Raw genomic sequence first — 13,075 nt, 5'->3', positions numbered from 1 at the left:
AGGCGGCAGTAACGACTAGACAATGCCGGTAAGCTTCAGAAAGCCAGACGGCTGACTAGCTCATAAATCTCCAACCTTTTAACAGTTATTGTTAGTAAAACTGCTCAAACAGAAACAAAACTAAACCTGAATGACCCGTTAAATAGAGGTACGACAGGGTTTTCTTTTTATTAATTCATGATAACTGATAAATAACCACTAGAATTTCCTGTTTGATATTTTCCATCCATTTACTATATCCGCTTGGAATAACCTGAGACGGGTACACACACTCACACAATGACAATTTATCAACTCCAATTCACCTCAACATGTTTTCGAACTGTGAGAGAACACCGGAGCACACCCCATGACAAAACGGGGACACCAAAACCCCGGTCCCAGGGGTTTGAGGTGCTAACTACTACACCGCCATGCCGCTCTCTGATATTTTCCAAAGACAATACAATCGACACCACGTACATTTGGCTATGGCTTGTGAGATTCCCTGTCTAAAGCATTTGTGCTTGTTCGCCTCCCAAAGTGCATAATTTGTTAGAATAATCATCAGTTAATACGTACAGAAATGAACAGACGTAAAATATATAGACATCCAAGTATACATGCATTAAAATTGTACTTTAAAACTATTACATCGTCAGTGTCCAGAAAATTTGACGAGTCAACGGCCCAGGTTGTTGTTCTGTTTAGCCACACCCCGGCAAATGTAAAAACCGCAACAATTTACAAACCGTATTTAAAGAAAAAAAAGCGAAAAAAACACTTCTATTGTAGGCGAAACGACCCTTCACGTACTACATCGCCTCAAGCTGCATCTAACTTTCAAAGGACCTATTTTGGGGGGTTCTAGTGGAATGACGTGACCCTTGTCCAATGAGAGCGCCGAATAGCTCTAAAGATAGTAGCGCTCTCAATTTTGGGATTCCTGATTATGGGGTGGGGCGGGGCGCGCCCGCTTGACGTTATGGCAAGCTAGGTTGCATCCGTCCGTGAACTGTCCACGCATCGAGTCGTCACGTGTTACTATTCTACAGCACGAGCTGGAGCAGTAGGCATGATTGTGTCCACTCTAACACAAGACGTAGCACCTTGTTTTGGTACATATTAGACAAGTGAAATGAGTGGGAAAAGGATACCGCGTCGTACTCAGATGGGCTACTGATTTTGCAAGTATTTAACAAAAATTTCTTCATGCATTTATTTTAATTATATTTCTGTGGTTAGAGAATATTGGCTGGATTGTCTCGCTAAATAAATGGGGTCGCACATAGGCGATGCTTTCTTTGATAGTAAATGTACGATTTTCGACATAACTGGGGGTGCGTTTCAGGTTTTTCTCCCACCCTACTCAGGATTTACAATATTGTACCGATTTTTGTATATTACCTTTTTTTAAAAAAAATGAATTGAAGATGAAAAACTCTAATATAAGAAATCAACTATACGGGAGGTCTACATATCCGTGCTGACGGTTTATTTGGCTCTGCGTTGTGAGCCTGTAATTGAGGCAAGGCGATGGCTTTTTAAATCTGTAAACATTGTTAAAGTCGTGCACGAGTTTGAATTAATATAAAATATTTAAAAGTTTAAAGGTGTTTTAGCAACATGGCAAATCCAGTTACAGAACAGGGTTGTTTTTCAGACGTGAGAAAGGTGGGCTATTTAAGGAAGCCTAAAAGCATGCACAAGAGATTTTTTGTTCTGCGGATTGCCACTGTATCAGGACCTTCTAGACTGGAATATTATGAAAATGAGAAAAAATGGAACCAGAAGGCTGGGGCTCCCAAAAGGTCAATTTTACTACATAACTGTTTTAATATTAACAAAAGAGTAGATTCCAAAAACAAGTATTTAATCGCTCTGTACACTAAGGATGAGTATTTTGCAGTTGCAGCTGATAGTGAGCAAGAGCAGGATCTGTGGTATGAGGCACTAGTTGACCTGCATAACAGAGGGAAGATCTATGCACCTTTTGGGAACAGCATAACTGTGGAGGACTATGGAGAGGCCACCCCCGGACCTGCTTTCAAAGACGTCTGGCAAGTTATTTTAAAACCCAAGGGCTTAGGACAAATAAAGAATTTGGTTGGGATTTACAGACTGTGTCTGACAAATAAAACAATCAGCTTTGTGAAACTTAACTCCGATGCTGCAGCTGTCGTGCTTCAGTTAATGAACATTAGGCGCTGTGGTCACTCTGAGAATTTTTTTTTCATAGAAGTAGGACGATCTGCTGTTACGGGATCCGGAGAGTTTTGGATGCAGGTGGATGACTCTGTTGTTGCGCAAAATATGCACGAAACAATCTTGGAGGCAATGAAAGCCATGAGTGAAGAGTTTCGTCCTCGGAGTAAAAGTCAGTCCTCCAACTGTTCCAATCCCATTTCCGTTCCACTGAGAAGGCATCATCACAACAACCCACCCCCCAGCCAGGTGGGACTCAGCCGAAGGTCCCGGGCAGAGAGCCTCACAGCCGGTTCACCTGCCTTTTCAGGAAAACACAGTCACTCTTTTAGGGTGCGGGCTTCCAGTGATGGCGAGGGAACCATGTCCCGCCCTGCATCAGTGGACGGGAGTCCAGGAAGTCCGATTACTGCCCGGACCCACCCTCACCGCCCTAGAGGTTCCTCTAGGCTCCACCCACCTCTCAGCCATAGTCGCTCCACTCCCATGCCTGCTGCCTGCTGTTCCCCTTCTGCTACTAGTCCAGTCAGCCTTTCATCCAGCAGTACTAGTGGCCATGGTTCTACCTCTGATGGCTTATACCCACGTCGCTCCAGCACCTCAGTTTCTGGGTCTCCTAGTGATGGGGACTTCATCTCTTCTGACGAATACGGATCAAGTCCCTGTGACTTCAGGGGCTCATTTCATAGTGTCACGCCAGATTCCATAGAGCACACACCTCCTGCCAGAGAGGAGGAACTCAGTAGCTACATATGTATGGCAACAGCTGGCCTGCAGTTGAATGGATATAGTGGACATTTTCAGTCTTGTTGTTCAGAGTCTTGCACAGCGGAGCCAGAGAAAGGCTTCAGGAAGAGGACACACTCTTCAGGTGCCTTAGTCAATACTACCTGCTACCAGAAGAACCCCTCTCAGGATTCTGCAGGTTCATATACAGTAATGATGCCAATACACCAGTGCATCAGAATGCCCATCGATAGACAATCAGCATTTGCAGCCACAGATTCATACCCTGAGCAGGATCTGCAAACAGATGCTAGTGCTATAGGTCACAAGGATGATGGGTATATGCCCATGTCCCCAGGTGTGGTTCCTCAGCCTTCTAAAAGTAATGAGTACATGCCCATGAGCCCTCGAAATGTGTCGGCACCTCAGCAAATTATCAGTGCCCACCCTGTCTCATTAATGCATGGCTATATGATGATGTCACCCAGTGGAAGTTGTTCCCCAGAGACAAAGTACAGCAAAATCTGGACTAACGGGACCGATCCCAAACTCTCAGTGGAGAGTAACGATGGAGAGGTGGCCTTTGGAGATTATATGAACATGTATCCAGCTAGTTACTCCAGCAAAAGTTCTCTGGCAGACTGTTGCTTCCACCCATTGGAGGAGCCATGCAATCCTCTTAATTCTTACCACTCCCTGCCTCGCTCTTTTAGGCATAGAGATAGACAACACCATCAGACACCCCGGCCCTTGTCTGTCATTTCTGTCCAGTTGGAAGAGTCTTCCTCTTCCTCTGCTAGTAGTGACAGTCTCGGGGGACGAAATGGTGGGCAACAAATAGTCACACCCACAAAGGTAGAATTTTTGGGCCAACCGAAACGACCAACTCACCTTTTTCTAGAAAACTGCAAAGCCGGTACGCTTCCACGTGCCAGGGAAAACACCTTCCCAAATGAACCTAAAAGCCCAGGAGAATATGTCCACATTGACTTCAATGATCAGTCCTCCACAGCAAGCCTGGTGTCCCTCCTACCTGTGTGTTTAGATGGTAGCTGTGAGAGATCTGAGCAACAATTTTCTGAGTACATGAATACAGAACTGGGTTCTGGCAGTAATCTTTGCCGTTCAGACAAAATATTGGCTTCTGCAGATCAGCCAACCATTGTAGAAGCTCCTTCCCTTTCTGTTCTTGGCAGTGATGACTTACAGAGCAGCGATTATGTCAGTATGCAGTTGAGATCCACTTGTGTGAACCACGCTGAGGAACATCTGATTCTCAGAAACCCCAAAATGGACAGGTCTGCTCCTGAAGCCCCATCAAACATTATATCACCCAGGCATGAAGGTGTAGCATTGAATGGGTTTCCTGGGATGATGAACCAAACATCTGGCTTAGGTGCTTTCACCAGAGTGAGTTCCAGCTCCAACCAAAAGCAGGGTACCAGAGTCATTCGAGTGGATCCACAGGGCCAGTGTCGACATGGTTCTGAGACCTTTTCATCAACAGCAGTGGCATGTGGTATAATGGCACCATTCAGCATGCAAAACGGGAAGTGCGACAGCTCTGCATCCTTTGAAAATGTTTGGTTAAAACCCTGTGAGTTGGCAACTCAAGAAAAAAATGGCATGTCTTGTGAGACTGGACCTTCTCCCCAGGATAGCCTTAATTACATTTATTTGGACCTACTCAAAGATCAAAACCCTCTGGAGTTAAACTCTCAAATAGCCAAACCTTTGGATTCACAGAATGGCAATAACTCTGATTTAAACGTGTATGCAAGCATTACTTTTGAGAAGTAGAAGAACTGAGGAAGAATCAAGGATGTAGAGAAGGTAATGATTCCTGAATATTTCTGAATGTTATTTTCATGCTTGTTTATCTGAACAGCAGTATAAATATGGCTTGCATAGAGTCATTTCTGATTTTCTTGCTCACAGATAAGTAGACCACTTAATTGTTTGAAGTACTCTGTAGCCCTTTACTGAACAAGCGGTTGGAAGATGAATGGACTAATTCATTATGTATAGAAATAATCTATGCTGGTGTACACACATGTCATTCTATCCAGTTACACTACTATCAGAGAAACAATTGCATATTGAGTAATTACTTTAGCAATGACTTTTAAACCTTTCACTGACATCCCAACTAGTTATAGTGCTGACATGGTTATTTAAGTATTAAGTAAAAAATTGAGGTGAAAGATGTATTTGAGGTGAATGACTTAATTTGCTTCTTTCGTTAACTGAATATGATCCAAAACACTAGCAGTTTTAACAACGTAAATCATAAACGGCTGTAATATAAATTAACTTAGAAACCCCTCTAAAAATATATCTGTATTACACAACCACTTCTTATTATTAATTGGCCAAACTATGAACTTACGCATGGACAAAGTTTTGCGTTCCTCAAAAAGTAAAAGCAGCGAAATTACCAATAAACTGACATTTAAAGTAAAGGTACATAAAAATTAAGTACAAAAATTCAGAGGAAAACGAAAATTTTATGTACTATTTGCAGTCAGTCCTGCTATAACGTGTCTCACACTGAAAATCCGTTGTAACGTGATTGATATATTAGTACCCAAGTCCAATGCAATGTGGAATTGCATTTGTATTTGCATGATTTTTAGATGCTTGTAATTAAAGAAAAGCATTATGTGAACTACAGTGTGATATGATAATGGCAAGAAACTACTGGCATGCAAAAACAGCTATCCAAGTGAACAATAGTGATGTCCGATTCTTGTACGAATTGTTCTTTTGAGCCATTTCTGTGCAGTGAATCAGATAAACCGGTTTCCAAATCTAAAACAATTAAACTTTTTGTACATTCACACATTGCACAGGTCAAAGTGTTTAGATTCTAAAAAACTAAAAATATGTGTCAAATTATCATAAAAACACATAGCAACCTTTTAAAATTCACTTACATTTTCTTTTCCTAGACTGTAGTCCCTCTGTATACCGTAATCTGTTGTATTTGTCCTATATGCATGCCCAGCTGCAGGGTGGCTGTGTTACCAAGTTTACGAGTCACATTCCTCTGATCCTTTTTTTCCCCCCATTGCAAAATAAATTCTTGATTCTTAGAAAATAGATATAGACTAAATACATATTGACTAAAGTTTACCTGAAATGAAATGTAAATGGTATTTAACAATCAGATTGTTCAGTTAAATGCTTATTTTCAAAATATATATAACATTTTTCAGTGCTGTTTTGTTCCTCTGCTAAACGGTTTTGCATGAACCAAAAAAAATATATATAATATAATATATATATATATATATATATATATATATAAAAAGTTTTCGACACTCATTGTTTTGTACTTTATGTGCTTTGTAATACTACTTTCCCTTTGCACTTTTTGACAAGGTGTGGGTAAATGGAGCTTTGTGGGGTGTATGACACTACCTAATCCATACCAACCACCTGATTTGTACCTCACATGTCTGCTCATGCGCAGTATTTTTGAGCATACATAGACCACGTCGCTTTTTTTGGCGCTGCTTGTGCATACACTGCATTACTTTTTCTGACACTGCCCGATCCATTCATCCTGGCAAACCATATTGTCTAGATTTATGGTGTGTGTGTGTGTGTGTGTGTGTGTGTGTGTGTGTGTGTGTGTGTGTGTGTGTGTGTGTGATACTGAAATTTTGAGCATCTGCCGATACAAATCCACTATTTTTTTCCCCATATCAACTAAACTGAGATATTTGTATCCATACATTTAAATTCATATGCCAAACTGTCTGCATTTAGTGTTGTTGCAGCATTGTTTGAGTATGATAAGAATTGGAAAATATGATGATCATGTTGCTCAAACAAAAGCTATGCCCGTATGGTACAGGAAGAAATCAATGGCCAACATGAAATACACTAGTCTGCTGCTTCGTTTTATTCTGTAAAACCTTTCACAAAAATGAACAGACATATTTCTGAAAGTATAACTAGTGAGATCTGTTGCCAAATTAAATATATTAAAGAAATCAATCATAAAAATATCACTAACCATTTCAGGTCAAAGTTCACATAAGGCTCTAGAACAAAATATACCAAGTAGCACAGATAAAACTGTTACATAGTAATTGACCAAACTACAAGTCTCAAGACATCTAATTTGTAGAATTTTTCTGTGTTCAGGCATAGCTTTGCATACTCTTCCATTTTGTTTTTTTCTGCCTTTTTTTCAGTGTAAAGTACACCCCTAACCCTTGCAAATGACAAAATTTGTGAATAATAGGCATCCCTAACGTCAACCCATAAGAATCTGCCAGCTTAGATGATAGCTTAAAATGTTTCTTTATTTTTAAACAGTACTTTGCTGTATATTTTGCATATTACTTTCTTTTCCTATCAGTATAATATACAAACCATCTAAATAATGCCACTGTATGTACAAACTTACTACTGTATACAGTGGTAGCAGTATGTTTTGGACCCATTATTAAAATATTCAAAAGTAGCAGCAGTGAAAAGTTTGAAAGCTACTGCGAGACGACTAATGTGAGTGAGGCCGGTTGCTGAGACTTTAATATTAAAGATATAGAATGCACTTACATTAACAAATATTTTTTATTACTAATATTTATATATTGTGATTTTTATGTGATCCAAATAATTTTCAGTATTTTTTGGCTTATGCATCATCTGCGACTTTCTGTCATCTTTCAGCAAGCTCCAAAAATATTCCTATTTAATTGTTCATGACCATTTCACAAATACCCAAAGCTGCAACTGTGAAATGCGACTGTGAAGGTTTACTGTATTTCCACACAGCTGACATGACTGCTCCAACGCACACGTGTTGCTGAACAGCTAGCCATCATGTTTACAGTATGTTGCGCTAAGGCAGTGGTTCCCAAACTGGGAGGCGTGACCCCCTAGGGGGGTACAGAGGTATTGCGGGGGGGGCGCACCAATGGGATAGCCTCAGGGACATCTGCCACCCTAAAATAATCTCTTCACAGACTGGACGATTAAACAAATAAAGCAGCGCAACATTACAGTAACTAACAATAAATAAACCACTAACTTACGTGTACTATTAGACAGGGCTGTGGAGTCGGTAGATAAATGCTCCGACTCCGACTCCTCAGTTTCTAAATCTTCCGACCCCGACTCCGACTCCTCTGTATGTATATACTATGCTAATGTATTTTCTACATCCATTGAAGGAAAGGAAGGCAACGTACATGTCATTTCACCACATAACTACTGGCTAGGAAGCCAACACTCTACTATAATGCCAGATTAAAGACAAACACAATGAAAACAAGGATTTTGCCACCGACCGATGTGCGTGTACAATCGCGGCAATTGATTGGCGGCCGCAGATTGCGGGTGTCCACATGGACGGGCAGATCCAGCTTGCCGAAAATCTCGACCACCATCCAAAGTAATGTGATGCCTCTGTCTGCTGCAGTGGCTGTCTCCTCTGTCAGCCAGCCGGAAGTTTAGTGCATTGTGTCACTCACCGGCCAGCTGATCAGCTGAACGACCCTCTGGAGACAGGTAGGGAGATCTGTGTTCTCGGCTCCTTCGGCCCCCTTCATTAGCGCATAGCGAAGGGGAGCCGACGGAGCTGAGAACACACCAGATGATTTTTCAGACGTTTGACGCGTGATGACTCGTTGAACGGCCGAAAAATCGGCAGTGCATCTGTAAATGTATGGGGGGCTTTAGGCTAGGTTCACAGTTCCCTGTAACAGTGGAACACGACACAATGGAAAGCAGTGCCGCACCTTACCTGTGCATTACATCCCATATAGTGACGCATAGTCAATGAAAAGCATGCTTCATGGTTACTTGACATGTTCGTTTTGTGGTAACATTATGCACTGCATGCATTGGGCTTTATTCTTACAGCAGAGAAGTAGTTCATTATGACTGTTTGTGAATTGGGACATTTCAACTTACTTTTTTAATTACTTTTTTAATTAAATTTAGTCGGAGTCGGTTAACTTTTTTCCGACTCCGACTCCAGGTACCCAAAATTGTCTCCGACTCCACAGCCCTGCTATTAGATCATTTATGTTCTTTATTTAAACTTTATTTTACCAGGTAAATTAACTGAAAACCAGTTCTCACTGCTTTACGTGATATTCGGGAGAAATAGCAGACAACGCATCGGAACTTCTTGGGATACAAACGTCATACAAACGTCACGTTCTTCAGCCAATAAGGGCAAAGTTGTGTCGTCACGGAGTCTGTTCCAGTTTGTTCAGCCGGCTGACAGGTGCTGTACGATCTGTCTTAAGTCGTCTTGCTCTTGCAAGGTTTTTGTACCGTATGTGACATAGTGACACGTGAAGACGTTTTGCAGCGCCGGACAAAAAATCTAACCATATCATGAAAAATGAGGTTTAAAATTTTCTACATGTATGATTTAGTGTTGTTTTGTGCTATAGTATAGGCTGAAACCTGCGGCTATCATTAAAAACAAAATGCGGTAATCGTAAGACAAACTATAATTTGTGTACGCCAATGAATATTAACAGGAATGTTAAATCTGCATTTGCATGATTTCAAACTTATACTGGACTTTTATTTTTAATTGATTGCTCTTTTTTCCCCCATAGTGGTGAAATTGCACCATTTGTAGTTTGTAATTGCATTTGTTTCGCTCAATTAGAAAAGGGAGTTGTATTTCAAATAAAGTTTGAATCTGAACCTGTGTACTGTAGTTTGAATGGGGGGCTCAATAATGTTCCTATCTAGAAAAGGGGGGCCCTGCAGAGAAAGTTTGGGAACCACTGTGCTAAGGCTACAAGAATGTTAGTGACTTTTCAGGCGAAGCCTCTGAAGGACTGGTTTCTTACAACCCTCCCCCTTATGCCACTTACAACCTCTTGGAAATACGACCAATTTATTTATTTATTTTTAAGGAAGAAAAAACACAAGTAAATGTATAAAAGAAATTTTGGGCCAGTTGCACACTCAGCAGTGCTACCCTGCTGAAATCTGTGGCCAACATGAATTACACTTGTCTGTTTCTTTGTTTTATTCTCTAAAACTTCTTAGTGTAAATTGTGCAATCTGTTGCCAAATTAAATACGTTAAAGAAATTGTCAGCATTTTCTATCTCACTTCTCATGTCAATCACCTGTCTCAGTAGATTTCCTATGTCTGCAATACTTTTATAAGAGTGTGTTTGAAGATTGTTATTTAGAGCAAGAGTGGGAACAGGCTGACGTATGAATGTCAGTATCAGTATACGTATTCAGTTGAAAGTTTTAGATTTGAAATCAATAAATCATTCAGCCTTATTGTGTACAGTGCTAAAGTAGGTGCCATTGATGGGTAAGATGTCCCCATAACCAGCAGTATTAAAGGGTGGAGACAGTACTTTTTTCAGACTTGGAAGAGGTTCCTGGGTGACCAACAAATGACAAGCATGTACTGTACAACTATGGCACAGTAATTTAACCAATGAGGAGTCACACAAAATATGTACACAATATGGGCACACCTTGTGCATTCAAGCACCACATGCTGAAGAACATCATATAAAACTTATGTTGAAACTGCAGAGCAAAAGAAGAAAATTCAGGAGGGCTGATCTAATTATGAGCATTATCTTGCAATAGCCATTTTAAGTCTTCCAGCCCTAGCTTTTCAGACGCCTCCTAATGCTGAACATTTCCTTTTTAAGAAAGATGGATACAGAATGATCACATCAGAAATGCTGTGTATGCACATTAATCTACAATATTCTATTACTGGAACAGAGAAACTACAGTTTTTATATAGATCTCATTGGCTCACCTGCTTTGTGACTGCATGATTTGATTTGTCATTTTCTAGCATCTCCAGATCGGTATGCATTAGATGGAGTAGCATGGTCATGACTGGAAGACAGTCTGACCATTCTGATGTCACATTTGGTGGCTGTTGTGAACACTGGGTGATGGTACTGTCAAGCAGTTGTATAGAACCAGGTTTCTCAATCACTAGTCTGAACTGTGGCAAGGAAACATGGTTCGGTTGTGATTGACTGCTACACAGTCAGATCCTCCCCCAGTAGGCAAAATTTGCCAGTGGGTAGGTGAAATTCACAGAGGGGGACCCGACATAATGAATGATGTCTAGCCAGGCACAGTGGTTGGAATGGTTCAGAGACCCTGCATAGATAAATTTTGATTTTGATACTGATACCAGTACCTTGGTATCAATATTCAGTCAATATTGTAAAACATTCCCATTTAAATATGGTATTGCTTTGAAACAAACAGGACTGTTAGCAGTTAAATGAAGAGCAGTATTTTATAATATTGTTATATATATAGTTTATATTAAACTTAATTTAGTGCCTAGATTCTAATATTAATTTGGCCTCAGCTGTTACAAAATCTCATTGATAATACACTAATGTTCTGGTTTGTATTTGTTTGTTTCTTCGTTATTTGACGTAGAGTAGTTTTCGTTACAGGGGAAACACAAAACGTAATGACTCTTAACAGACATAAGACACACAATGTAATATGTCATGCACCCCTAACAATCTTTAAACTCCTTTCATGACCCAGGGCTGCACTGACCCTTTTCATTCAGTTTGAAACCAAAATGTCGCCATATCTCACTTCTTCTGCCCTGCTTATTAAACAGAGGTGGGCCGCAGGACAGTGCTTTCAATCTTCCGTCTATGTAGTTTTTCTGCACAAGAGTTATGTGAAATGAGCATTACTATGTTTCTCCTCAAAGCACAGATTTTGCATGGCAACTACATGATGTAACTTCTTAAATATTGAAATTGAGTGATGGAATCTTACCATTTAAAATTTTCTGTATCTTGATAAAATACTTTTGTCATATGGCTATTTTCACATTATTTATATAATTAGCTGTTTGTAGTTTGGGCCCAATAACAAACCTCTAATATTGTACACCTTTATGGACAGCAGCTAACTATTCGGTGAATTAGAAGTCCAGTGTTTCATCAGTTGTGTGGATTGATGTTTACCATTGAAGCTGATTGTTGTATTTTGTTGTAAAAAAAATGTATTTTTAAAGTAAAAGGAAAAATGTTACATTCAGCCCAGTTCTTTCTTTGTGCAATAGTGAAAAGCTTCATGAATAAACCAGGAACTTCGAGTGATGAACATTACACCTTAAATAGCACTTGATATTGCTGAATTTTCTCACTTTGGGATACTAGAAGGATCTGAGCCTGAAAAAGAACCAATTGAGAGGACGTTTTTTTTCCTTCTTCAGAATCCAGAATCTTCTTTTCATTTCTGCTGCTCCTTGAGAAGAGATCAGTATCTGGGTTGGTGCCGATTCCAGCTTCCATAAAGGCAGGGTGGAGTCTAATTAAATGGTCTGCAGTGGGTTTGTGGAGGATTCTGCCAATTTACAGCTAGTTAATGATATTAAGTGATAGGAGCTCCGCGACTTTCTGTGCACCTGCCCAGTACAGGCCATTCTGGGCTCATGCAGCTGCACAGACTGTATTGCTTCGTGCTGGATCTTCATGGGGGCAGGTGTTCCAGCAGCTGCTCTCTGTCTCTGAATGACAGAAGCACTTTGATCAAACCTGGCATTTTTCAGCTTGGCCATTTGCCCAGAGGATGGCAAGAGCCTGTAGGCTGGGGACACTGAACCTCTTCCCCTAGAACAAAAAGAAGGGTGACAGACTTTTTTGGATGTAATCCAGAAGAGGCCACAATTAACTACAACAAAGTTATTAAAACCTCATTGTGTTTGCATTTAAACTGTAAACAGCCTTCTGGGCCACATATGTCTGGCTCCCTGTAGCAGTCTTAATGGCAACATGCCAGCAGGCATATAACACGTTGTCCTGGCCTTATTTATGTCCTTATAGCAGAGGTGACAGGATCAGCAATGGAAAATTTTGAAGTGCGTCAGTCCTGGCTCTCTCTGCTTAAAGCTGGAATCATTTTGGTTACTGGCGTCTTGGTCTCATGCTTCCTTTTTGTTATGCATTTGTAGATTTGTATTGTGCTTTGTGGGTCAGGCCTACTTTGTGTGGAAGTTTTGCAATCAGTTCCCAAAATGACATCATATTTTCTCACAGCTGCTAGTGAAATGAAAGTACAGAACAGAAAGTTTAAGGGGAGAGAGAGACCAGGATAATGTTATGCCAGTTATTTATTTAGTGGGCACTGTCTGTTTTTTAAGGTGACATTGGCAC

At 40.4% G+C, this 13,075-nt stretch overlaps 1 protein-coding gene across 1 annotated transcript in view; it reads left to right on the top strand.

The window, feature by feature from the left end:
• Positions 1-996: 996 nt before the first annotated feature.
• irs1 (insulin receptor substrate 1) overlaps positions 997-13,075 on the top strand; it is a 32,996-nt gene continuing 20,917 nt past the window's right edge. Inside the window, exon 1 of the mRNA XM_072701763.1 lies at positions 997-4,743. Coding sequence (XP_072557864.1) covers positions 1,606-4,710 — 3,105 coding nt within the window. The 5' untranslated portion in view covers positions 997-1,605 and the 3' untranslated portion in view covers positions 4,711-4,743. The remainder of the gene's footprint in view (positions 4,744-13,075) is intronic.

This window comes from Paramormyrops kingsleyae, chromosome 17 (genome assembly GCF_048594095.1).
Source record: "Paramormyrops kingsleyae isolate MSU_618 chromosome 17, PKINGS_0.4, whole genome shotgun sequence".
Lineage (NCBI taxonomy): Eukaryota > Metazoa > Chordata > Actinopteri > Osteoglossiformes > Mormyridae > Paramormyrops > Paramormyrops kingsleyae.
This window is presented reverse-complemented; position numbering and strand designations above follow the sequence as displayed.